Source organism: Mastigoproctus giganteus, chromosome 3 (assembly GCF_048544385.1).
Source record: "Mastigoproctus giganteus isolate SK-2022 chromosome 3, ASM4854438v1, whole genome shotgun sequence".
NCBI classification, from domain to species: Eukaryota; Metazoa; Arthropoda; class Arachnida; order Uropygi; family Thelyphonidae; genus Mastigoproctus; species Mastigoproctus giganteus.
Genome location: NC_143577.1, coordinates 19,429,514 through 19,456,219, shown reverse-complemented (window position 1 = coordinate 19,456,219; position 26,706 = coordinate 19,429,514). Strand labels below are relative to the sequence as shown.

Below are 26,706 nucleotides of genomic sequence, written 5' to 3'. Positions count from 1 at the left end.
GTCGGTGTTAACTGTTCAACAAAATATGGCCCAATCATGAATGTGATTGGGCCATATTTTTTGCTCATTTGAAAATATTTTGGGCTATATTTTCTGCTCATAAATCCACATCACTCTGTCACTTTTGGAGAATGCAATGGGACCTCTGAGATAACTCAAGGGTTTTCTATTGCCCAAATGCGACAATTGTGTGTATTCACTTGTCCATTTAAGCAGAAATGAGCTTCATCACTCCAAAGGATATTCCATGGCCAAGTGATATCCACTGTCATTCGCGCCAGAAACTGAAGTGCGTATGTGAAACGGATATCTGCATCACCATACTTTAGCTGCTGTAGCATGTGCATCTTGTAAGGATAGTACCACAACACCTGACACATTACTAGCCTTACAGTGGAATATGGCATGTCCACTTCACCAGAAACAGCTGGCACGCTTGCGCTACCACATGGAGATTGACTTGATAAATCCAATACAGCCATAGCCACATCTTCAACATGAGAGGAGTCCACTCGTTTTCGACCTCTACCTGGTTGAATACCAAGATGTCCTGTTGCTTCCCGTCATAGATGTCTTCCAGGTACTCTTTCCATCTAATTCCTATGTCTCTGCTTATCAGCAATTTTCCATCTTTATCTCTTATTGCTGTGCTTTGGATTTAGGGTCTTGATTATATGTGAAAATCATCTTGTATGCTCCATCAGTTGTTCCATTGTTTAAATTCTCTTCAACTTCATTGCAGATTTCATCCATCTTTCTTTCTTTTGTCCTTCTGCATTCCCCTGTCACTTTATTTAGTAGTCTTCTGTACTGTTCTTGTCCTTCAGCTGTATTCTTCCTTCTGGATTTGTTTCTTTCTACAATCAGGTTGAGAATTTCACTTATTATCCTTGACTTTCTTGGTTGTAGTCTCATGTGTCTTATTACTTTGTTTGCTGTATTTTACAGAGTTTCTTTCATTGACTTCCATTTATTCTGTTTTTTTTTTTTTTTTTTTGTTGCAAGTATTGCATCTGTCTTTCTTGAATTCTTCCACTTTGTTCCTGTAATAGTTTTGCATTCCACCCTTTATTCTTTCTATTTTCTTATGCTTTGGCTCGCATCTTGCAGTAATAACTCACAAGTGATCACTTTCAATATCTGCTCCCGGATGACTGCAACAAGCTTTTAACTGGTTTCTGTCACTCTTCTTCACTAAAACATAGTCAAGGTAACAAGGTTATACACTATCTGATCCAAATGCCTCCTAGAGAGTTACTAGTAGGTTTAGTCCAGTAGACTATTTTGCGGCCAGCTTGTGAACACTATTTTAGATCTAGTCTTTTTTACATCTCAAAATGTAAGACAGATTGGATCTTATCATGTGCTCATCATTAGCTTTTACCTTCATTATTACTTTTTCTTTTATAACCTCATCATACATAATCTTAATGGACATAATCATACTGCATGATGGAAAAGATGAGGTGGTAGGTTGCCGGAACTTTTCTCTGGAGACTAAACATGGGTTTAGTTTTCAGAGCAAAGTACACAGTCTTTCTAGAAACTGTTCTGTTTTAAAGTTGCTTGTTCTTCTTTATAGACATAAGTATATCTGGATTTGAATTATGTTTAAGGAAGCTACAGGAACATGATAAACTGTCATTGTGAACTGTCATTGTGTGTCTAGGCCTAAAGATGTTCATAGTGAACATCTTTAGGCCTAGACAAAGTTGAATAATTGAAGTTTTTGCAATATTTGTGTATTCAGTTAGTGTGTCATATGACTTGCATATACATATGCCATTTTTGTATTACATAAACTTTTATCTGTATTTTTATGGATTAATTTTATTGAGAAAAATATTCTTCAATAAACCTTTTTCTTTTAAAGTAAGAACCCTGTGTGCTTTATTTCTTATACTTCCTGACAGAGAGTAGGTAGCACAGATTTTATTTTTATGTGAAATCTGTACTTATTGAATGATTGCCTTTTAATTCCGAAAAAAAAAAAAAATCTTACACCAGCTATAAGCATGCCGAAACATTCTAATAGCATCGAAATGGTATTCAAGCACACAAGCCAACACTCTACACTCATCATGCTCTTTGTTTTTATAAAACTGGCAGTGATAATTCACAATATTTTGTTCATAATGAACTACGAAGTTAATTTTTATCTCATATTGTGGTTAATTTTTATCTCATATTATTTGGAGATTAATTTTATCTCATATGGTACCTTCACAATAAGTTACCATGATATTGCACTACCTCGAATAACTAACGATTCACTAATAGAGAAGACTATTGTTACTTATTCTTGGCAGATATCACTACCCAGACTGCACCATTTCAAGGCTTATTGGTTTATCATCGGTGAGTGGGTAGGTACCTTGGTGTTGTAATCATGCCAACCCAGTTATGAAGTATAACTACACAATGTGAGAGATGCCTGATGGTGTACATAGTGATAAACTAAGACAAGTTTATCAGAAAAGATATACTAAGAAAAGCATTACTTATTCGAGGTAGTGCAATATCGTGGTAACTCCTTGTGAAGGTAGTCACAATATTAGATGCAATTAAATTGATGCCATCCATTATACTACTTTATAGTATAATGGAAACAAAATATTGAGAATTATCATTGCCAGTGCTATAGTGAATTGCCAGTCATAGTCCTATGCCTTTTGAAATTATTTTCTTAGTTTATCACTATGTACACCACTAACCCGGTTATGGAGTTATACTTCATAACTGGGTTGGCATGATTGCAACACTATGGTACCCTACCTACCCACTGACAGTAGGCCACTAAGCCTTGAAACAGTGCCATCTGGGTGGTGGTATCTGCCAAGAATAAGTAACAGTAGTCTTCTCCATTGGTGAAGTGTTACTTATTCAAGGTAGTACAATACATGGTAACTCACTGTGTTGAAGGTAGTCACAATATGAGATACAATTAAATCGATGCCATTTACACTACTTCTGTAGTTTTTTACTACTATGGAAAAATGTGATATAGCACTGATATTCTTATAGTGAATTACCAATCCGTAGCCTACAGTGATTATTCTTTTTAGTATTTTAATCATTATTCATATGGAAATATTATTTTTGATTTATTTTGAAATTATGAAGACTAATATGTAGTTACTCTCTACTTTAGGAATTTTTAAAAACATGTTTTTTTTTTTATTATTATTATTATTTAGATAACGGTCAAAGAATTCAAAGATAAAATAGCTCCCTCATTGGTAAGTGTGTGTGTATATTTTATTTTTTGGTCAGTTTACATGCTATTGTCTAATTAACCCAGAAGCAACTTCAATAAATCCTCCTGGAAGTTGCATTCCAGGTGAATTTTTGTCAGATTTTCCTAACTAATGATTAGTAGCTAATATGTGCTTTGCATACATCTAATATTTAAGAAATAATTCCTATTCCTTTCATCTTATATGGATAGATTCCTCTGTTACTTTGTGGGAATGTGAGTGGACAAATGTCCAACAAAAATGAATTGTTCATGCATACCTGTTTCTGTTGTTCCTATATCAATTTTACTCATTTATAACTTTTGACTGAGTTTAAAGATATAACATGATTAGTAGCTTCTAGAATTATTCCTTTGAATTTTTCTCATTGTAATTACCTTTCTACCCTTTAGATTTACCAGCTGTTCCCATTAAACAAAATTCAAATGAAATAATGCTGAAGGCAAAAATTAAAAGCCATCTCTTTACCCTTGATAGCAAGAATGTCTTTTAAGTGTGCACCACACTAGAACATTATAATTATTACCTAATAATGTTCTCTTAATGCAGTAGTTCTCAACATATGCTATCCTTAAGTTGAGAATATTGTTTTCATCTGTTTGCCATATCTAAGAGTTTTGATATATGTAGCAGTCACCTGATCAATAAAAAAATATGTGGTGTAAGTGTCCAACAACAACAAGCCCCCAAGTTTCCATCATATGGTATCCCAAAAGTAACTATGCAGTGAATTTTGAAATCAAGAAGAAATGACATGCACAATAAAGCCTCTTAAATATAGCATTCAAAAATCCATCAGTTTTTGGCAATTTTACTGTTATAAACAATAATTTATTTAAATCAATTAATTAATTATGTTGTATGTAATCGTGTATGACCCTGGGATATTATGACGTTGAGTAGTAGCATGTTTCCCAATGCGAATCAAACTTTGTTATGAATGTCCCTCACTAGTTGCTCCTGAAAGAATCCTAGTTAATTGACAGCTGCTGTTATTCAAATTGTAATCATATAAAATTTTAAAAAATGTGATTTTTATCGTTATTTTATTTTATTTTTAATTATACTGTGATCCTGGAAAATTCTTTGCTGCCAGATAATTTTTGATTGTGAGTTTGGAGATTTAGTGCATCACTCACCTCAGGAAACCTATCCATAGCTGCCAAAGTAGTGATTACAGCAAAGTTTCCCAAGCATTAAGTTCTAAAGTATAAAAAAAACTGCTCTCTTTTAAAGTTCATATAATGTGTAGTTTGAATGAATAACAGCAGCTGTCAGCTAACACTAGTTTTAACACTGGGAGTAACATGCTGGTTTGGGAAGGTATAGGCATTTTGTATAGTCATATTATTAATGTGATTAATTGTATTATTACAAGTGCCACTGACTTTTTTTGTTTAATTTAATGCTCAGTGAAAGCGATGCTTAAAAAAGTTGCCTCAAGTGGGGGGAGAGCTATAATTGCTAAAGTGGCAACATTGGTTGACTGCTCTGTCAGAGTATCTCATAAACTTTCTACAGCAGTACTTTACTAGTAGAAGTGCACAGCCACTTCTACTAGTAAAGCCATACTGCAGTAAGTTACAAAAATCCAAGAGTTAAGTCCCATATTGCCAGATTTATGGCATTCTACTGTATGTACATTTCATAATCATTTATTGAAAAATCGTATATGCTATAAAAATGGTCTCTGTTTATATTTAAACATATTTTGAATGTGCATTTTCTATAATGTAGAAGCTTGTCGAATTTTGTTTACTATAATTTAATTAACAGATATTCATATGTTTAATTTTGAAATGCCCTGTTTGTTTTTATCTGCTTACCCATCATTCGTCTGCATCACTTCATTCATAACATTCAATAACCACAGTATCATATTTTCTCTCCAATCACTTGTCACACCTGACACAGGTTCTTAAACTTTTTTTTATCCATGACCCCTTTTCATAAGAAAAAATTATTAGTGACCCCAGATTCTTTTTCATGACCCCCGGAGGGATCGTGACCCATAGTATCGACAATTTTTTGTCTATTGAAAATACTCTTCTTGAATTTTGCAATTAAAAGCATAATTTCCCTAAATCTAAATAAACAATGTCAAAATTATTCCCTAAATCCAGCTTATGAGTGACCCTGTCAAAATAGCTAACCAGATTTGTTAAACGTGATTTTCCCTTTACAGAACCATGCTGCATATCCTTCAGAATTCCATTTCTATCTAAATGATCCTGAATTTCCCCTTGATCATTGCCTACATGATTTCCCCTACTACTGAAGTTACACTGACTGGTTGGTAATTTCCCACAACACTCTTTAGTGTGCAACAAAGTGAGAATCTGTCTTTTTGTGGCCTTTGTAACCCAAACACTGTCCCTGCTCATGGCACAAATTTTCTCCTTGTATGTACAATGAAGAATTTTAGTGACTTCATTTATCTGTTTGATCAGCCCAATTATGGACTGTAGATATCTGTTACTCATCTCGCATAAGTGTATAAATATGCCCAAATTACTTTTTGTGTATCTACACAATTAAATCTTTTGTTTAAAACCTTTCACAACGGAATCAGCCATACCAGGCTTTGCAAAATAAGGGAAACAAGATTTTACATTTCCACCAGTATACAGATTAATAAAAAACACTCACTTGTATCTCTTATGTGACTCATCCTGTGTGTAATACTCAAGTGGAAGTTAGGGTGGAGATGAGCTTAAAATAATTTTCCTGTAGCAAACCAAAATTCAGTGTGGCAATAGAAATGTTTTATCCTGAAGGTGATAGTGCTGGGTGTTCAAGACCTCTTTCAGTATGCGCCTTCGGTAGAGCATTTTTACTGTTTGCACGATAACTGACAAAAGATTTCTATAATTTTTGTGTGGAGTAAGATGTGACGGAAACAACGATTAAGATTTGTTTCACAAAAGCAGGTTTTGCTAAAATGCTAATTAACAGAGATGAGTGGGATGAACTACTAGAAGATATTGAGCAATTTTAGGAAGAGTTCCAAGCGAGGTTTGATCAGTGGAGAAATTGTTCTTGACGAATTTTTAGAAATTGATAATGATGTCATAGTAGCTGAATATCTCGTGATGTCAACATTTTGGAGCATATTTAAAGAACTAGTGACAATATCAACGTTGAGTTGGATGAAAATGAAGGCAATATCAAACCTTCCAAATAAATGTTGGCAGCATTTGAAACTTTGCATCGAGGCCTTCAGAGGAAGAAAACGTAACAGAAAATATATCTGAGTGTGTAAAGGTCACCGTTCATCTATTAGAACATTAGAATCCAGTGTACAACAAAAAATAGCCAAATATTTTAAGACAATTCTTAAAGGTGTACTAATAAATTGTGGGCATCGTGTAAGTACTCATTTTTTAATATGTATGTATTAATAAATTGTTTTAAAATGTTAGAAAATTTATTCATTCCCATTTCTTTCCCATTTTTTACTATATTTCTGAATTTACAGCGTTTTTCGTTGTTGAAAAGGTCATATTTCTTTAACGAAATTTCTGTATAACGAATTTTTTCAAGGGAACAATCGATTTCGTTATATAGAGGTCCGACTGTATATATGAATTTAATATTAGTGCATATCTCTAATGCAATTGTGGAAATGTGCACTCTTTATGCTTTATGGGAGCATATCCAGTCATTACTCTCTTTCTGATCAGCAGTAATGTTCACTAGATATGTCATCACATAAATTTTTTTTTTTTATTTTTGCTTTATAAACTGAAAAGAATTGATCTGATGTTATACAAACAATGAAAAGTAATATTTGATGACTTTCAGTGATTTTGAAATTGACTTTCCAGAAGTGCATTGCCTCAGAAGGTCACTATTTCAAAGGGAATTAAGTCACCCACCTTGTAAGTTTAGTTATTGTCATATAGTGTAGTGGTCTGAGTATTTTTTGAACTGGCTGATATGTTGGATCTTGTGGACAGGGTACAGCAGACACCCTCAACAGATTACACTCATGTCAATTAACCAAAAGCAACGTATGGATATAGTGGGTGCGGCAACATTGATTCTGGGAATTTGACTCATGTGGGCTCAGACCATGGTTGTTGTTGTTGTTTTGGGTTTTTTGGCACAAGGGCCTCCTGGGCCATATTGTGCCTTTTTATTAACTTATGACTGAGTTATTAATATAATTGTTGTCAGAGGCCATTATATACATTTATGATCTTCAAGTATCTAAACAGTGCTTCAAAATTTGCATTATTTCCCAGTATGTATAGTAAATTTAAAGGTTCCAGCAGACTAGATGCAGAATAAAAAGTGGATTTCCGGTTACTTGAATAATTAGGGCATTCTATTAGGATATGTTTGATTGTTAGCTGAGTCTGACAGAATGAACATTGAGGTGGGTTTTCTCCCATAAGCAAGAACAAATGAGTTTTATGTGTGTGTCCAATACGGAGTCTTGCCAAAATCACTTCTTCACATCTGCTTTTCCTGAAACTAGAGGTCCACAACTGAGGTTCTTTTTTAATCTGAAACAGTTTATTATTCACTTGTGTTTGCCACAGGTTAGTCCATTGACGCCTACATGCTGTTTTAATAGTGGATTTATAATCAATGTGTGGGACTTTCAGATGATAGAGTGATCTATTTGTAGGATGTTTAGCAGCACGATCAGCACTTTCATTACCTGGGATGCCGACATGCCCAGGGATCCAGCAGAAGGTAACCAACTGTTTGGATGTTTGATATTGGTATAATTGAGACCGTATCTGTTTCAAAATGGGATGTTGGGAAGAAGTAGTAGATTGAATGGCAGTGACGGCACTTAAGGAGTCGGTGTATATAAGAGCTTTTTTGATTTGCTGTTTGGTTATATTATCTAGAGCTAGTTTTATTGCATAGAGTTCTGCGGTATAGATACTGCAATCTGTAGGAAGAGACACAGCTATTGAAAAAGCAGAAGAAATTGCTGCAGCACCTACAGCTTCATCTGTTTTGGAGCCGTCTGTATATATGTGAAATTTCTCTGCGTTTTCTAAGGCGTGGGCTTTATGCAGCTGCTGGAAGTTGTTGTTTGGCAGGGAGCCTTTTCTCCATCTCAGAAAGAAATTATCACAGAGATGTGAGTAATGAGACCAGGGATGTTCAGAAGGATCTACATCTTCAAGGATATGCTGGAAGTTAATATTCCAACTGAGCATCAGTTCTTGCAATCTAATACCCGTAGGGCGGTTTTCATTAGGTTTATTACGATATAGCATTTCATACTGAGGGTTAAACAGGTATTCCCAGCAAGGATGAGATGGAATACTTTTTATTTTTGCAGCATAGCTACATAGTAAGGATTTTCGTCTAAGGTGTAATGGCGGTTCATTTGCGTCAATATACAGGCTATGGACTGGAGACGTCCTGAAGGCACCTGTGGCTATCCTTAGGGCACTATGTTGAACAGTATTTAGACGTAGCAAGGAATTGTTTCTTGCAGAGTCATAGACAGGTGACCCGTAATCTAAGCGGGACCGGATAAAACTTTTATAAAGATGTGTGAGGGAGTGTCTATCAGCACCCGAGGAGTTAGATGACACAGCTCTTAAGATGTTTAATTTCTTTTGACAGGCCGTTCTAAGGTAGGCTACGTGATTGGAAAAATTAAGTTTACTGTCTAGATATAAACCCAATAAACGAAAATTGTTGGTAAGAGGAATCCGATTGTTTTTTAAATATATTTCAGGATCTGGATGTAATTTTCTTATTTTACAGAAATGAATTGCAGTCGATTTATTTTCTGCTAATGAATAGCCATTCCGTTGCGCCCACAATTCTATTCTGGCTATGGACATTTGAAGTTGCCTTTCAATGGAAATCATGGTTTGTGACTGGCAAGAGATAATCAGGTCATCGGCAAACATGTATGATTCAACTGTTTTTGGTATGTCTTGTGTTATATTTGTAATTCTTATTGTGAATAGTGTTGCACTCAGGATGGAACCCTGCGGTACACCCTCCTCTTGTTCAAATGATTTGGATATAGCGTTCCTATATCTGACCTGAAAAGTTCTGTAATATAGAAAATTTTGTATAAATTGTGGTAACTGCCCCCTCAGACCGAATGATCGAAGATCCTGAAGGATACCATATCGCCAAGTGGTATCAAACGCTTTCTCAATATCGAGATTGACCATAACCAGATGTCTCTTGATGAAAGCATTGCGGATATTTGTTTCTGCTTTAATCATCACATCTAAGGTTGAGTGGTTTTTCCGAAAACCATACTGATTTCGGTTTAGCAGATTGTTTGTTTCCACGTTAACCACCTGTGCACCATTTTTTCTAAGACTTTGCCTAAACAGCTAGTCAGCGATATCGGCCTGTAATTATTCGGTATGGAATGATCCTTACCTGGCTTCGGAAAGGCTAGTACAATTGAATGACGCCATGAGTGTGGATAAGTATTTTCTAAATAAATTCGATTGTAGAATCTCAGTAGGGAACTTATTGCTTTATTATTTAACTTTTTTAACATCATATAGCATACTCCGTCCGGGCCGGCAGCAGTACTTGATGTTTTGTTTAGAGACTCAAAAAGTTCCTTTAACGTGAATGGCTGATTGTACGGCTGAGATGCCTTAGTATTAAAATTTATTTTATGTTGTTCTGCAGATGCCTTAATTTTTTGGAAAGTTTGACTGTATGTGGACACTGCTGATATACTGGCGAAAGACTCAGCTAATGCGTTTGCTATTTCTTTTGGATCAGACAATTCTTGCCCTTTCCAGTTCAGGATTGAGGCTGGAGACTGCACAAATTTACCGTTAAGTGCTTGAATTTTCTTCCAGACGAGTCTGCTGCCCGTATCCTTGTTTATGGTGGAAGCAAAGTCTATCCAGGCATCTTTCTTTGCTTTTCTTCTTTTTTGGCGGAAATTGGCCTTGAGTTTTTTAAAGTTAATAAAATTAGCAGTTGTAGGAAATTTTTTAAACAGATTCCAAGCTCGATTTTTTTGTCTGTTTAGCATGTGTGCATTCCTGATTCCACCAGTAATGTCTCTGTCTGCGTTTCCCAGGTAAAGATTTTGGTATTGTAGAATTTGCAGCTTGTAATATTTGATTTGTTATATGATCGTTGACACTATCTATGGGCTGAGACTGGACTATCTCATCATCAAACTGGATTAGGGAGGAAAATTTATGCCAGTTTGCCTTATAGAGCTTCCACGTGGATCGCTGCAATGGAGATAAGTTTACTTGTGTTTGAATACTGCAAAGAATCGGTAAGTGATCACTGTTTAACGGGTTATCGAGAACTGACCACCCCATATTGGCATAAATGGAGGGAGAGCAGATTGAAAGGTCTATTGCAGTCATGGATCCTGTAGTAAAATGGACATATGTGGGTTCACCAGTGTTTAACAGAGTAAGGTTATGAGTATCAAGCAGCAATTCTATTATTTTACCCCTTTTGTCAATTTTTGGCGATCCCCATAGAGGATGATGAGCATTAAAGTCACCCAGTAAGCAGAAAGGAGATGGCAGCTGATCTACTAGCTTTTCTAAATCATCTGAGGAGAAAGCAAAATTAGGAGGGAGATACATAGAGGCTATTGTAATGGTGATACCAATTTCAATGCGCACTGCCACTATTTCAAAAGGAGTCTGAAGGGATACATGCTTGGATGGAATGTTATTTCTGACAATGATAGCCACCCCTCCATGAGCTTGCGTGTCAATGCTCCTATCTCGTCTAAAGATGGTATAATTTTTGACGGAAGGGCACACTCGTGAATTTAGAAGAGTTTCCTGTAAGGCTATGCCAGCTGGTTCATACCGATCGATTAGATCCTGCAAATCATCTTTTGAATTTCGAAATCCTCTGCAATTCCACTGAAGGATTTTTTCCATTATGTGGTTTTTTGTGTTGTTTTCGATTCTGACTGTTTTTTAGTGGCAGCTTGCTTGTATCGATCAATTTTTGCTTTGTCTTTCCTAGGAAAAACGGGTCGGGTCACATCCATCTCATCACTTGCATGTAGTTCTAAAATTGTATCTTCTGCTTCGTGATGTTCATCAATGTCCATTCCGGTGGTGGATGTTTGCGGTTTTTTGGTTTCTATTACTTTTGGTTTTATTGTTGAGGAGGCCTCCGTTGGTATGGTGATTGGGGTATTATTGGACTGTTCACTTGTTTTTTGTGTAGGAGACTGTTTTGAAACAGAAAGCAACGAACGTGCCCAGTTCGCAATTGATATATTTGGAGGAATCGATACTTCAGTTTGGATTCCTACAGACTGTGAAGATTGGGTTGCTGCGGCATATGTTTGCTTTGTCTCTGTTTTGATTATCTGTCTTCTTGCCTCTGAGTATGTCACTTTGTTCTCTACTTTATATTTTTGAATTTTTTTTCCTTGCTTCCATAATTCACATGTTTTTGAGAAAGCTGGGTGGTTACCCTTACAATTTGGACAATGCGGAGTTGGTAGTGGCACAATCAGATTGGTTATGGTCTTTTGACCCGCAGATGGGACATACTGCCTCACCTCGACATGCAGTCTGGGAGTGTCCATATTTTTGGCATTTGTAGCACCTGATGGGATTCGGAATGTATGGTCGGACACGGCAATGCAGGTAGCCTGCTTTTACAGATGTTGGCAAGTTAGGAGTGCTAAAGGTAAGAATTATGCTTCTTGTTGGAACGAGTGTACCGTCTTTTCGGGTCAAGATTCTCCTTGCTTGGATGACTTTTTGATCGTGTAATTCTTGGACAATTTCATCCTCTGGTACAAGTAATAAGTCCCATTCTGTTATTACTCCCTTTGAGGAGTTTAAGGTGGCATGGAGAGTAACTTTTATTTGGTGTCCTCCAAAAGTTGTGAGCTTTAATAGCTTTACAGAATGTTGAGGTTGAGTTGTTTCTATTAGAAGATCACCTGATTGAAGTCGCCTTACTGATTTAGGTGAACCAGCAGCAGACTCAATGCATTTCTGCACTAGAAAAGGTGATAATTTGCTCAGAGGCTGATCTGATAGAGAATGCAAGATGAGGAAGGCTGGTATCTCCTCTTTAGGTGTTGTTTTCAACCTCTTTGCTTGAGAATAGTCATTTTCATTGTCACTTTTATTTGCTAGTCTTGAGCTCGATGGCTCTAAAGGTGGAAATGAACTGTTTTCCATCTTTGCTCCTTTCAGCCCTGGGAGAGTGGATTTCTTCTCCCAGGTTACCGGCCCCGCCACGGGGAGGCAGGAGCAGTGCCGCTAGAGTGACCAAGTGGTATAAGGGTTAGTACGTTAGTTTAAAAAGAAAAAAGAAAGGTGGATTTCCTTTCTTAAAACTTGCTTACAATTTGTAAGACTAAGTTATTAATTAAAGACAATGTAAAAAATTTTTAAACTAAATAAGAACTTTGGCTCTGAGTAAACGCTCTATGAATCACTCTGAAATTCGCTTGATCACTATAACGCTTGGCACCCGGGGCCTCAGACCATGGTCACCTCAAAATAGTTCCATGCTGACAGCAGGACCAGGGTAACAGCAGCAGCATAAGTTGATTAAGCAGCACTATTGTTCCAAGAGGTCAGTACTGCAGACTCGGGTGGAGAACATTTGTGGCGCATGTTTGGTCTCCCTGATGCTGGTGAATCAGAATCAGCAATGATATTGAAGTAGGCATGAAGTTGCATCCCTTTATGAATTCAAAAGTATTCTATCTGGTAACAGTTACTTCAAGAATGATTAGATAATATGCATGAATCACTGGACTTAAACCAGCTGAGCATTTGTGGGATGAGCTGGCCATGGCAAGGATTTGCCATCCTCCAGTCAGAGAAAATTATGGGATGCATGCAGACTTGTCTGCATGCATCCCATAACCAGCATTCCTGTTGAATTTTATTGGCACCTTGTGCAGTACTCCCCCCCCCCCAGTGATAACTTGAGGCTGTTCTATGAGGGCTAAAGGAGGTGTTACACTATAAGATCATGACCGCTAGGTCAGAGGAGTTTACAACTATTCAGTCCTCCATGCTACTTGTCACTCACTTGGAAAGTTCTGGGTTCAATTCCTGTCTATGACTGGAGGAGTTTTCAAGGCTCATTTCAGTTGAAGCTGTAATTAGCCAATCTCAGGCAGAGGAAGTTTTCAGCAGCACAACATGCAAAGTGGCATACTTCTACATAGGGCTCACAATACTGGTCAAAATCTTAATATCGGTATTTTGGTATTTTTAATTTATGAAACCGGGATACCGGTATTCCAAAAAAAACATTTTTCGAAATAAATTTCCTTACTTTATTGCACAATTAGGTGCAATAAAGTAAGGAAAAAACAAGTAATTACTTGAATTCAGGTTTTAAATCAAACTTTCATTATAATAATAAATATTCTAGCAAAAATTATTAAACATATGGTTATTCTAAAAACAAAAAAAAAAAAAAAAAATATGTATCCACACTACCTGTCCGAATAAAGTGAGTTCTTAAGAAACTCAGTAGTGTTATCATTTAAACTGGATCTAATTTTGGTACATATTTAATTAGCAGCAGAAAACGTCTTTTTGAATTCTGTACTGGTTAGTGTTTTGTACTGAGATAGTAGTAGAAGATTTGCAGTTTAACCCCTCCCCCTTATTCCCTCATCTTCAAAAAATCTTTTAATCCTTTTTATCAAAAGTAAAAGATATCTCCTTTTTGACTTTTTATGGCACTATATTCGTATTAACGAAAGAGAGGATCTGACGGTTAAGCTTGGTTAGGAAACCAAATCTAAGTGTGTGGGGAGTATTTATTTTTTTATTAGTTTTTATTTCCCTGTACCTTAGTATCGCTGTCAGTGGCAACATTGTTATGATTTTCATACAGCAGCTCCCCTCAAGCACTAAGCCCCACAAGCTACCTGACTGCATTAAAAAATGAGAATTTCTAGGAGCTGAGGGATATTCCCCCCCCCCCACACACACGATATATACTGTATATTATATATCGTGTGTATGTATATATAATATATAAAAGATTGTATTAAAGAGTAAACACAGAAAACATCAGAGTTAAATAAACTGGATATGGCAGTTTCTCAAGAGCAATGACACAAATATAAAACAGAAGTCATTTTTCATACAAAACTACTTACAATACATAACTGGTATTCATTTACATCTAATCTATTCATTTTTCTTATTTAATTTGTTAATATATGTTATCATTTCCATAAAATTTCTCTCAACTCTCTCTCTCTACAGCTTTAAACACTAAACTAATTCAATCTTAATCACTTCCTCACATTTCTCTTAATCACCAATATCAATCTCTTCACAACAGCAATCCATAAGTCGCTAACTTAATACTAACAATTCTAATTTAGCAATATCAATTTTCTTTACAACTTCAGCCATTAAACCAACTTGATACTAAACATTTCCTTATTTCTCATGTTTTTCTTCAACTTCAACCTTATTCTAAAATAATCGCCCACTTTATCTAAGTACCATTTCCAAAACAACATAGTTCAGAGGACTTACCTTCCTTCTCTTTCACAGTGGGATTCCTTTGTGCGGGCGCCTCTGTAGCCAGGTGGGAAGGAGCAGCAGTGCATAGCACATGCTTCTTGATTAAACTGGGGTTCGAGCCCATCACCACCAAATACGGAGGATGTGGGAAAGGTCAAGGGAATGACCACCGCGTATTCCCAGAGCAATATGGCCTTAGTTGCTAATGCTCCTAAAAACCAAATAACAAACAAACAAACCTTTGTGCGGGTTCCTTCCACGCAGTGTGGTGATGTCTCTCTCTCTCTCTCTCTCTGTCTCTCTCTCTCTCTCCCCCCTCCCCCTCCCTCCCTCCCTCCCTCCCTCCTCAGTTGAACTCTGCATCTCTGCTGTATAGCTCTTCCACCTGTCTTATTTCAGAATTTCGAGAACGGTTCTCTGTTAATACTGAAGCGTGTGGTGATGTCTCTCTCTCCCTCCCTCCTCAGTTGAACTCTGCATCTCTGCTGTATAGCTCTTCCAGCTGTCTTATTTCAGGATTTCGAGAACAGTTCTCTGTTAATACTGAAGGAAATTGCCACAGCAGTAGTAGAAGCCAGGGCACTATCTGACTGGCTTGTTATTCAACTTCGGATTAACTTCTAGCACAGGAACATGCCCGGCAGAACCCTTCACTCCCAGACCCAAACTGAACCCAGAACTACCACTAGAAGTCTGCAACCCCTCCAAACAACAACCACAAAACCCTATTTTGGTGTGAGCACCTTATTTATTTCCTTCTCATTTATTTATTTATTGAATTGATTGCAAGTTAAAATTGCCCCCTTGTACTATTTTATATGCAAGCTTATGTGCAAACCCCAGAGAGGTTTGCACGTATTTATGTATCTAATTTAAACCTGACCAATCACAGTGTTAGTCTTTAAACTCACTCTTCTTCCTTTGGTAGGAAAACCAGAATATTTTTCCCACACGATGAAACACTTTCATCTTTTACCTCAAGATCACCTGTTCACAATACCTTTGAACTGCTCCATACCAACACTCTTTCCCAAAATGCACTAAGTGTCGCATCCTCAAGTAGCGGTGTAATAGAGGGATTAAAAATGTTCAGAAGCTTTTAATTTTGACCCTTCCACACCTGCCATACCATTGTTCATCATATTCCTTAATTGCACTACCAGGCCTACTGCCACTAATGGAAATGGAAATATTTCCGTAATGATGTTTTCATTATTCCTTAAGTGTTTTACTTCCACACACATTATACTTACTAAGAGAAATATATTTGTAAGATTTTGTCTTACAGTTTTATGACGGTTTCAGGTTTCCGTTGCATTTGTACTGTGTATAACAGTCCCTCATTTGCAAATTCAGCAGTAGTAATGATTTATTGTTGTCGATTTTATAACCTTTGTGAATAAATCATGGATAATTATTTTTTAAATTAGTACCGAAAAAATGGTATTTTTGTATCAATACCGGGATTTGAATACCAGAAAAAAATGACCAGGATCCCGGAATCTCGGTATTGTAAGCCCTACTTCTACAGACCATAATCCACAGCAATGCAATATGGTCTAAGTTGCTGATACACCTAAAAGCCTACAACTGTGTGACAAGATTGCCATTAAGCATATTTAGCAGTCATGTGGGCTCAAACCATGGTCACCTCAAATGTGTGTACTGTACTCCTGTATTGACCAATTGACAGTTTTAGGCCTCATGTTGCTAAGTGCATCCTTTTGAAATCTCTTATTTTTAAATGAAAGTGTTTTAAACGTTTATCTTTACTAGATTAGTTGTATTGATATCAGATTTTGACCATATTCTGTTAATCCATGGGAAGGTTTTTAGGCCCAATTCCATAGTCTCTTCCCATTTCTCCCCTACAGAAATCTGTGTTTATGCACTAAATGGCCAGTTAATAGCAATCCAGTTGTCAAAAGCATTCCACAGAGCAGTGGTGTAGCTACCATGTAGGCAGGCAAGGCAATTGCCTCTGGGCCCAGGCCCTTTATGGCGGCCCAGCATTTTTGGCTGTTTCCTCTTTTTGCAACTTTCATTAATTAACTAGGTGCCCGAACATATTCTTTGCCTCCGGGCCTGAAAAAGGGTAGCTACACTACTGCCACAGAGATTCTGATTCATGAAGAATTGGTTACATCCTGCAGGTCCTCAAATCAGATTGCAGTGTATTCTGCTGAAAACAGTTTGTTCCACATTCATCATACAGATGTTTGATCGGCATGAGATCCAGTGAAGTATGGCAAGGCACTGTTGCACTTCTGAAACCATTTCTGAATGATCCTTGCCTTGTAATGCTCATTATCCTGCTTGAAGCAATTGTTTGGATAAACTGTAGTATTCCATTGGTGATCCACTAATATCAGGGGACCTAATGTGTATAATGAAAACATTCCCCTACATGTCACACTTTCACTATGCTATTACTCTACTGCAATCCTGCTGGAACCAAGAACCAGGTTTCATTGGACTAGGTAACCTGTCTTCACTTCTCAAATGTCCATTGTCCTCATTCCTCTGCCTGCTGTACCCACAGTAGCTTATATTTAGCTGATAAGAGTAGTGCCTGGTTGTTTATCTGCTATGATACCCATCCGTGACTGAGCCTGATGCATTGTTTCGATACATAGTCCTGGTGTGAAAAGGAGTATATATCCTTTTCTACTGTTCTGTCATTTGACTGACTGGCCTGTCTCTTAGGCTGAGTGATTCTTTTTGCCCTCTTGTCAGCCTTTCACCTCAACAAGCAGTGTTGATCCACAGGACTGTCATTGGTTAGATATTTTCTTGCTTTAGGACCATTCTCAGTACACTATACTGGGTCATTAACCTTTCTTGAACTAACAGTTAAATGAGCAAAAACAAACAAAAATGGCAAGTTTTGGGAGCTTCAGCGACAGACAAACAGAAGATAATTGGTATCACTTATCTTGTTGTTTATGCTTTATTATATCAATGATTGAGAGAGAATGTTTGATTTTTTATTTTACTCAATATAAGAATGAGAGCATGCAAAGTCATTTGCACAGTCATGTTAGAGTTGTTTTGCTGCTCAGGGCACTTTCATTATATTGAGTGTTGGAACAGAGAATGAACCTTAGTGTAAAAAAAAATGGAAATACAGTCTGTCCTCGTATAGCACGATAGTTGCGTTCCTAGAAACCCTCGTGCAATGCAAAATCGTGCAATATAAACAACAGGCCCTATGGGAAAAGTAGGGTTAGGTGCTGACCACCCAAGATTGAACACACATTTGGAACCAAAACATTACCAAACACAATAAATAATCGGGTAATTTTAATCGTTATAAAATACTTACGTATTTTATAACGATTAAAATACGTAACAAAAATAATATTATATTATAATAAAGTATTTTTTAATACTAAAAAATTTATTATATTAAATAAAATAGTCGTAATAAAATATTGCTAATGCTTTTGCTTCTATCGTAAGCAAACTTGCTTTTTGTTTGATTTTCTATCCAAACAAATGACAGCCGTTCCATCTCTTCCAATTCTTGTGTCTTAATCTAATGGATATTAATTACACTTTGAGTTGTTCCCGCTATGAAAGTTGTTTTTATTTTCGCTGCATTCTTTGTAATTCTCGGCGTTGCCTCATTTAGGTCTGTAGCACGTGCAATATCACATGGTCTTTAATTTCGCTCAAAGCGTTTCACAATTTCGTATTTTTTCTCTATCGACAGAAGAGGACTGGCCATAAGCCTTACGGGGGAAACCACGGTGGGCCGGAGGCCGGTGTGATTTTGGCCATAAACCGTAGTATGAGGCCACTATAAATTTTCCCCGGGTAAGAATTTTTGACCCAGTCCGCCTCTGTTTATCGATATTGTTTTTTTTTTCTCTCTGAATCTGCAGTGTCTTAGCCAGGACGCTTCCTTTTCACACCTTTTAAGTATTTTACTAATTTTTAGGGAATAAAGCACAATTACAAAACGAGGTGGCACGCTTGATACACATAAACAAAGCTGCGCGCGTGTAGCAACTGAATAAATAACACCGTAAAGGCCGAGATACACTATTAATTAACACCTCACATTTTACTAAAGCACATTTCTGGAGGTTACTACCATAAAACAATAAAAACAATTTCCAGTTGCGTTTCTGCTAGTGGAATCTGTTATAAACTGGTAGTAAACTCCATCTAATTGCATTTGCGATTATACCGATAGCTGGAATTGTGTTGGTTTTTACGTTATTATGGTGAAATGTGTTTCCCCTTCACTGATATAAAACACATAAATACATTTTCAGAATCTTCTTCATTGCTATCGTGTTGCGTTCAGTTGGGGTGATTCCCCGTTCAACTGCCATTTCTTGTAAACACAAAGGCGAATCGTGTATAAGCGAATTCGGTTCGTGTTATATAAGATAACGTTCCCCTATTTATAAATCGTGTATGATCGAATTCGTGTAATGCAAACACGTGCTATACGAGGACCGACTGTAGGTGCAACCAAAAAACTGGTAAAAGAAGTGGGTGACTATGATGCTCTGTCTCATTCACTCATTTTTCACTGGTTTGTGTAAGACTTTGGGATGGCCATGAGGATCTAGAAGGTGAGAACTGTGGACATTCGAAAACACTTCAAATCTCAGAAATGGCTGAAAAAGTTTAGACACTGTCTGGCTGTCAAATTACATAGTGATAGAAAAACAACTTCACATTAATAGAGAAACAATTTGTGCAATTCTTACAGAACATTTGTGGCATAGCACTGCACTAGATTTGTTCTGCACTGTTTAACAAAGGTCAGCTTGCAAAGTGCTCCAACTCTTTTTCAAGTATATGTACATTTATATTGAGTGGTATAGTTCATTTACCATCCATGGGCTCACTGAAGTATGAATGCATGTATACATTTTGAAGGTAATTTCAAATAATTATCTATTTATCTATGAATTGTCTAGAAATGTACAAGTAGGTGCTGCCATATCTTTTTTGTGTTTACAAGTAATTGTAGATGGTTTGTAATAGACGGTAATCAGAAAATAGCTTTGAAAATCGGAGGAAAAGGTTGCATCTGTTAGCTTCAGTTCTCCAGTTTGGACTTACAACAGCTGAAATTGAATAAATTTTCTGGACTTCTGCTCTTGAAGTTGGTGAAATTGAATTAGGTGGTACATAAATGTAGAGTGTTATTGCACTAGAAGAGTAATAATGAGCAATTTTTATTTTTTTGAAAATTTTTGGCACTGAAATTATTGTTCATTCCCATATTGGGCAGTCAAGTCAAAATAAGAACAAATTAATATTTAAAAGCACTTATGCACAAAGTGTTCATTTTTACAAAACTTAAATTCCACAAAGAAACTCTCTTTATCATGAGCTTTATCTAGAGCAAAGTTTCCAGCTTCCCCCTCTCCCCATACTTCTCCTTCAACCCATGCATGGTATTAAGTACTATAGGTTTTGATACCTTTCGTGTTTGGGGTTTTCATAAAAAAAAAAAAAAAAAAAATCTCATATGAAAGGGTTACAGCTGTTGATGATGATCCCTCCTTGAATAATTCACTCAGAGCAGGGGATTAGTTGTGATCTTTCGAATGTGTGACCCATGACAAAGCACAGAATGGATAACATACTTGCACAGAGAAAATTTTGTTTTCAAATATCAAAAACCAAAGGGGGATGGTGATCACTTTCTTGGATAGTAAGGGAATTAGATTCAAATTTAAATTGAGAAAAATTCTACCTGACGTGCCTTGCACAGTCTCTCCAGGGCTAAAAATTGATTGACAAGGCTCTCATGTACACCCCCCCTCTTATCGTGTCTGGGCAGAATTTCAGACACTTTCAAATTTAACCCTAACTCACGACTTTCTCAATATTGCTCTGTACTTGTTAAGTAAATCCTCAGATCTCCTACCCTTAATGTTATTAATGTTAACGTGTACAACAGTATCACCTTTTGTGCCCTTAAAAGACACCTGCTCAACAATGTCACCTACATTTGCCCCTCGCAGACATACCCTAGTCTTATTCCACCTATCCTTGCACAACATATTTCCCATTTCCCTGAAAAAAAGAGTTCCTTGGAGATTTTTGCTGTGTTCCTGATGCATTAGTGTGAGCTCTGCCATTATTCTTTTGAGGGCATTCACCCTATTCTTCAAGCCCCCATTAATGCTCATCAGATAATCAGGATAATCTGATGGCATTTATGAGGTAACCTATTCCAGTTAATCTGCAAACATCAGACAAGTAGCATATTTCATAAGGCCATTATTTGTAGAACCTCCCCCCTCAGTTCCCTCTTGAGCTATAGCACTCCTGCTTCTTTCAGCTCTTTGTTTTGTTCTCTAAGCATTCACTCCTCTTCAAGAGGAGTGTTTCCATTTACAATGGGTTTCCTCAGCCTAAAAGTTATTTCTTGTTAGGAATTTTTTCCCGCCATAAATTGCGGTTCGGGTGTCTTGGTCGGTTAAGCCTCGTGCTGTCATGCACTCCCGTACTCCATCCATCCATGTCCTCCTAGGTCTTCCTCTTCTCCTTCTTCCAGGAGGTATCCATTCCAGGATAGCCTTTGGATATCTGTTTTCTTGCATCCGTTTTACCTGTCCATACCATGTTAGACGCTTTTCTTTGATGGTCAATAATAGTCTTTTTCACATCCATTTTTTCTCCTTATGTCTTCATTCCGTTTTCTGTCTCTTCTAGACGTTCCTGCTGAGCATCTCCAAAAATCCATTTCTGTGGAGAGCAATTTGTTTTCCGCTCGCCTATTCAATGTCCAGGTTTCCGCTCCATACAATAGAAGACTTTGTACAATCGTTTGAAATATAAGTTTCTTTGTTTTATTTAGGATATTTTTGCTCCACAGAAAGAGTTTAACATGCCTATAGCCTTTCTGCCGTCTGCAATTCTCTTATTGATCTCTGCTTGGGATGATCCATCACTTTGTAAGATTGATCCCAAATATTTGAATTTATCAACTTAGTTGATTTTAAAACCTGCAATATTTAGAAACGCGTCCTGGTCCTGAAGACAACATTTCAGTCTTGCTAAAATTGATTTTTAGAACCCATTGTTTATATTCCTCAAACAATTGACGACATGCATACTTTGCATCTTCTAAGTCTTGTGCTATCACCACCTGATCGTCTGCAAAAAGTAAATTGTGAATATAGCAATCCCATTTTATTACATTTTTTTGACCAAGATCTTAGGCAGATGTTGATATAAAGTTTGAAAAGTGTTGGTGACATGCTAACAACCTTGTAATAAGCCTTTTGAAGTGTGGAATTCAGGTGACAAAGCTGATCTCACTTTAATTCTGCATCTATTATTCCTGTAAATTGCCTTAATAATGTTAATCAGTTGTCCATCAATATTTGCCTCTTCCAGTGCTTCCCATAAGAGTTTTCTTGGAACACTGTCATATGCCTTTTCAAGAATCTGTCGTACTGTTGAGATATGGTCTATACATGACCTCCCGGCTGAAAAACCACTTTGTTCTTCTGATACCTCGATTCGGGCTTCTAAATGATTCCTGATCCATTTTCCAAGGATCTTTAACAGCGGGTTCAGGATGCATATTCCTCTGTAATTTGAACAGCTTTTCTGATCGCCCTTCTTGTAAATTGATGTAATATATCCGGTTATCATTTCTTTCAGTATTTCTTCTCCTCTCAGTATACTATTTAACAGTTTTTGAATCAGAACAGCCACTCCTCTTCCCCCATATTTCAGAAGTTCCTCCTGAAAACTCCTCCAGGTCCAGGTGATTTGCCATTCCTTCCTTCCTTCCTTCAGCAGGAGTTCCACTTCCCTAACAGAAACTTTTAAGCACGAGTCTTCTACACCAAAATCCTCCATCGTCTTGAACTCTTCCCGGTCTTCTTTTAAAAGTCCTTCATAGTACTCCGTCCAGTCTTTCAAAGGTATTAATTGCAAACCAGCGTTGTGTTTATTCTGTTTTCTCGAGTCTTTAAGGACCTTCCACGATTCTGCTGATTGCTTGAAGCCCGATTTGCTATTAATAGTTGTGCATTTCCTTTCCCATTCTTCATTTTTCGCTTCTACTACCAACCGATTGGCTATTTTCTTCTTTTCAACATAAATGTTCCTGTATGCATCATTCCTATCACCCAGCCATTTCTGATATGCAAGTTTCTTTTCCTGTACAGCAGCTCTTACTTTCTCTGTAATCCAGGTCTTTTTTGGTCCTTGGCTCTTCTTTTTGCCTAGGATTTCATGAGCTATTTTTTTAACAGTATTTTTTAAATATTTGTAGATTTCTTCAGTATTACCTTTTATCTCTATGTTAATTGCAGCATCCAGTCTCTGGGTGAAGTTGTTTCTAATGCTGTCGTCCTGGAGTAGGTCAACGTTAAATTGATCCACTCGTAGCATTTCTCCTTCCCTGCATTGTTGGTTGTCCACACATATTTTCTTAATCCGGTTCCACCTCAGTGTTGTTTTAACAAGAAAATGGTCAGATCCACATTCGGCTCCTCTAAACTCTGACATCTTTCAATACATATGTCCCTGAATGTTTTGAAATAATGTAATCTATAACTGATCTAATTTGTCTTGTCTCCTGTGACCAAGTATTTTTATGGATATCCTTGTGTTGGAAAAATGTGTTGTTTATTCTCAAGTCGAACTGTTCACAAAGATTGCACAATCTGTCTCCATTGTTGTTCCTCTCTTTCCCTCAAAATCTTCCAATAACTTTGCTATTTTGTTCAGTTCCTACTCTTGCATTGAAATCTCCCATTAGAAATATCTCTTTGTTCTTAGGCATTTTTTCTATTAGTTCTCTCAGATCCTCCCAAAATTCATCCTTCAACGTATCGGCGGTGTCATTAGTCGGGGCATATAGTCCCAAAATACATATTTCTCTCCCATACATTGTCAGTTCCAATGAGATCATTCTTTCATTAATAAATTGCCAGTTTTTGACGTTGTTTCAATTTCTTTTAAACAGCAATAGAAACTCCTGCTCTTTCTCTTTCACTCTTATTGACTCCACTATTCTCCCGTTATTTCCTCTCCACATCCCTTTTTCTTTGTCTCTGATAACACAACGATGTCTAACTTGAATTTTTGCAGTTCATCCGGAAGAAAGTTTATTTCAGTTGAAAGGCCTTGAATATTCCAGCATCCCAAAATCATAGTCCTTTTCCGTTTGCTGAGTCGTTGCCGAAAGTGCAGTCCGTTTTCATTTTCACTTGTAGGTCATTTAGCATTTGTGTATTTTTTTACACTGAACGAGGAGCTAGCCTGTTGCAGCAACCCCCAACCTGGAGGGCTGGGGTATCTCTATTAGTCTGGCCCCTACCCTTTGACCTGTCCGGCTTGGGAGGCCCTACCAGTAGCTGAGCTACCTCCGACTTAGCTCTTCAGGACATGCAAGCCCCCCCCACCTCGACAAGGTGGTGAATACCATCGGGGGAGACTTTAATGTTTCTGAAACTGAATTTTTAGATTTTCCCGTTTCTTTCTTTTCTGTGCCATTCAGCTTAACAAAAGAAAGGACTGTAATATAGTAGTCTTTTAATACCTTGTTGCCTACAAACTTTTCATGTTTGAGTTTTCAAAAAGTAAACTCTTGGAATTGTCAGTTTTTTCAGGACATATGCATTTCCATAATGAGGCATTGTTTACAGAGAAACCAGTTTGTTTGGTACAATACTAAATAGGCCACAAGAAATTGGTTGATTGCATAATGAAAGTCTCCTATAAGGGTGATATCACATCATTGCCAATACCTTTAGGCTTTGATTTTCTAACTTTCTACATAAGGGAGCTGCATATACTGTACCACTTTCTTCACAGTTTACTGTGCAGTATAATAAAATGCCACAATAAGGTGAATATATATAGCTGCAAAGTTTGTTTTAACCGAGGTATGCAATCTTGAAATGATTCTATAACTAAGATAAAATGGCACAGTTTATATGGAAGTTTTTTTAACTGACTTAAGGGCAATTTTATAATGAGTTATTTTTGAGTTTACTTTAATAGTTTGACTGTATATGATAATGCTTTGTTGTATGCTCAGTGCAGCAGATGAATGATGGTGCTGCCATCTACTAGAAGTAAATATGAAATGAAAGAGCGATTGTTCCTTGAGCACTGCAGTCGAGGTCAGTGGAAATTGCCGCCATTTCAGAATGTAGAGTGAGCTGAACTGCACGTTTCTCCTGTGTCTGTGTTGCAGAGGGACAATGGAATAAAGAGCAAACATAAAGTTTTGTATTTGACTGGACAAATGTGCCTTGGAAATGTTTCTAATGATGAAGCAAGTGTATTGAGAGAATTGTATGTCTCATGTATGTGTGTTCAAGTGGCATAAATGTTTTGCCTATGGAAGAGAATCACAGGAGGATGAAGAGCATCCAGACCCAGTAAAAACAGTTCATATACCACAGTTGATTGAAAAGGTGCAGGAAATTATTGCCAATGACCTATGTGCAATGCTCTGAAGACGTGTGCATTAATAAGAAAACATTCAACAAATAATAACCCAGGATTTGAAGAAAATGAAGGTCTGTGTGCAGTTTGTTCCACATTCATTAACAGGCACGAGTTGAACACTGCAGAGAACTCATTGAGTCCGCTGAAAGCAAACAGCTTCTTGAATTTGATCATTTTGGGTGACAAAACATGTTTTCAGTACAATCCTGCAAACTCTCCCAAAGCCAAAAATAAGCTTGTAAAACTTTTTTGATGAATGTTTTTGGTCAAAGTGTTACTGGTGCCTACTATCTGGATGTTTTGAAACATTTGTTGCAGAGAATCCATTGTGTGCAGCCTCAGTATTGATTCCTCTTGCATGACAATGCACCAAACCACAAGGCTCTCATTGTTCAAGAGTTTTTGGCTAGCAAAAAAGTCTGCATACTGTCATACCAACTGTACTCATCAGACTTAGCCCATGTGACTTATTTTTGTTCCTGAAGCTCAAGGCACCACTAAAAAGCTGTTGTTTTCATCATCCTAACACTTAGTTTGAATAAACCAAAGTTAGTTTACCCATAGTTTTCTAGCATTTCAGAAATAAAGAAAATGTTGGCTTAACCTGGTATACCACCAGGTAAAATTTAAGTTATTGTCTTGCATATGAATTTTTTTTAACAAACAAATACTAAACTTAACTATAGTACTAACTCCTAAATTTACTGGCACTATTATTAAGGTAAGATTTTCAAAAATATCTTTAAAGATATGTGTAATTATTGTTAATAAAAGAAAACAAATAGTTATTTAAAAATAAGAATTAACAAAACTTCCTTTACATGCAATGCTTGAATTTTAGTTTAATTTGGTTATTAGCAACATCTTTCCCTAGAATGTATTACCTTGATAGACAATATATTTGGTGTAAATTTCCTTGATGGAGATTGTAGTCTGCTTTGTAATACAGTATATGTTTATAAATTAACTGTTTTTATTATAACATTTATTCATATTTTTAATTTGGTAATAAAGGTCTATCCTCAAGGTAAGGATTTTAGGCCTTATAGTGAATGATGATTTAATTTGGTAATAAATTTTTGAAAGTTTACTGTATTCATAAATGGTTAAGAGTTAGCTGTGATTTATTAGTATACTCTGTAATGCATATGTAAAGAGTAGTCATTTTATTTTGCCTAGAGGTATGCTGAATTCTCGGCTATGGCCTCTGTGGTCAGGAGCGGGAGTGCAGTAGCATACACTCTTTGAGTAGACCAGGGTTCAAACCCCTGACTGCTAAATATGATCGACCTGCCAACCCTGCACTGGACCAGCTTGGCAGATTACGGTCCATTTCCTTCAGTATGAATCGTTGAAGAGGCTTCCATCCTGCATTGGATTGATAATGGCTGCAGTTTATGCTGAATTCTGCGATCATCTTGTTTGTGATATATGTGATCCAAGCAAATCAGACTACTGTGCATGTTGATTATAAAGGTCACAAATATGGCTCCAGTTTAAGGTTCAGCAGTTAAATA

General features: G+C 36.9%; 1 protein-coding gene across 4 annotated transcripts in view; it reads left to right on the top strand.

The window, feature by feature from the left end:
* The window catches only part of LOC150087771 (large proline-rich protein BAG6), a 321,988-nt gene that overhangs the window by 59,324 nt on the left and 235,958 nt on the right, over positions 1-26,706 (top strand). For all 4 annotated transcript variants that reach the window (XM_090369196.1, XM_090369195.1, XM_090369194.1 and 1 more), the window contains exon 3: positions 3,198-3,239. In XM_090369196.1, the coding sequence (XP_090225322.1) occupies positions 3,198-3,239 (42 nt within the window). The remainder of the gene's footprint in view (positions 1-3,197; positions 3,240-26,706) is intronic.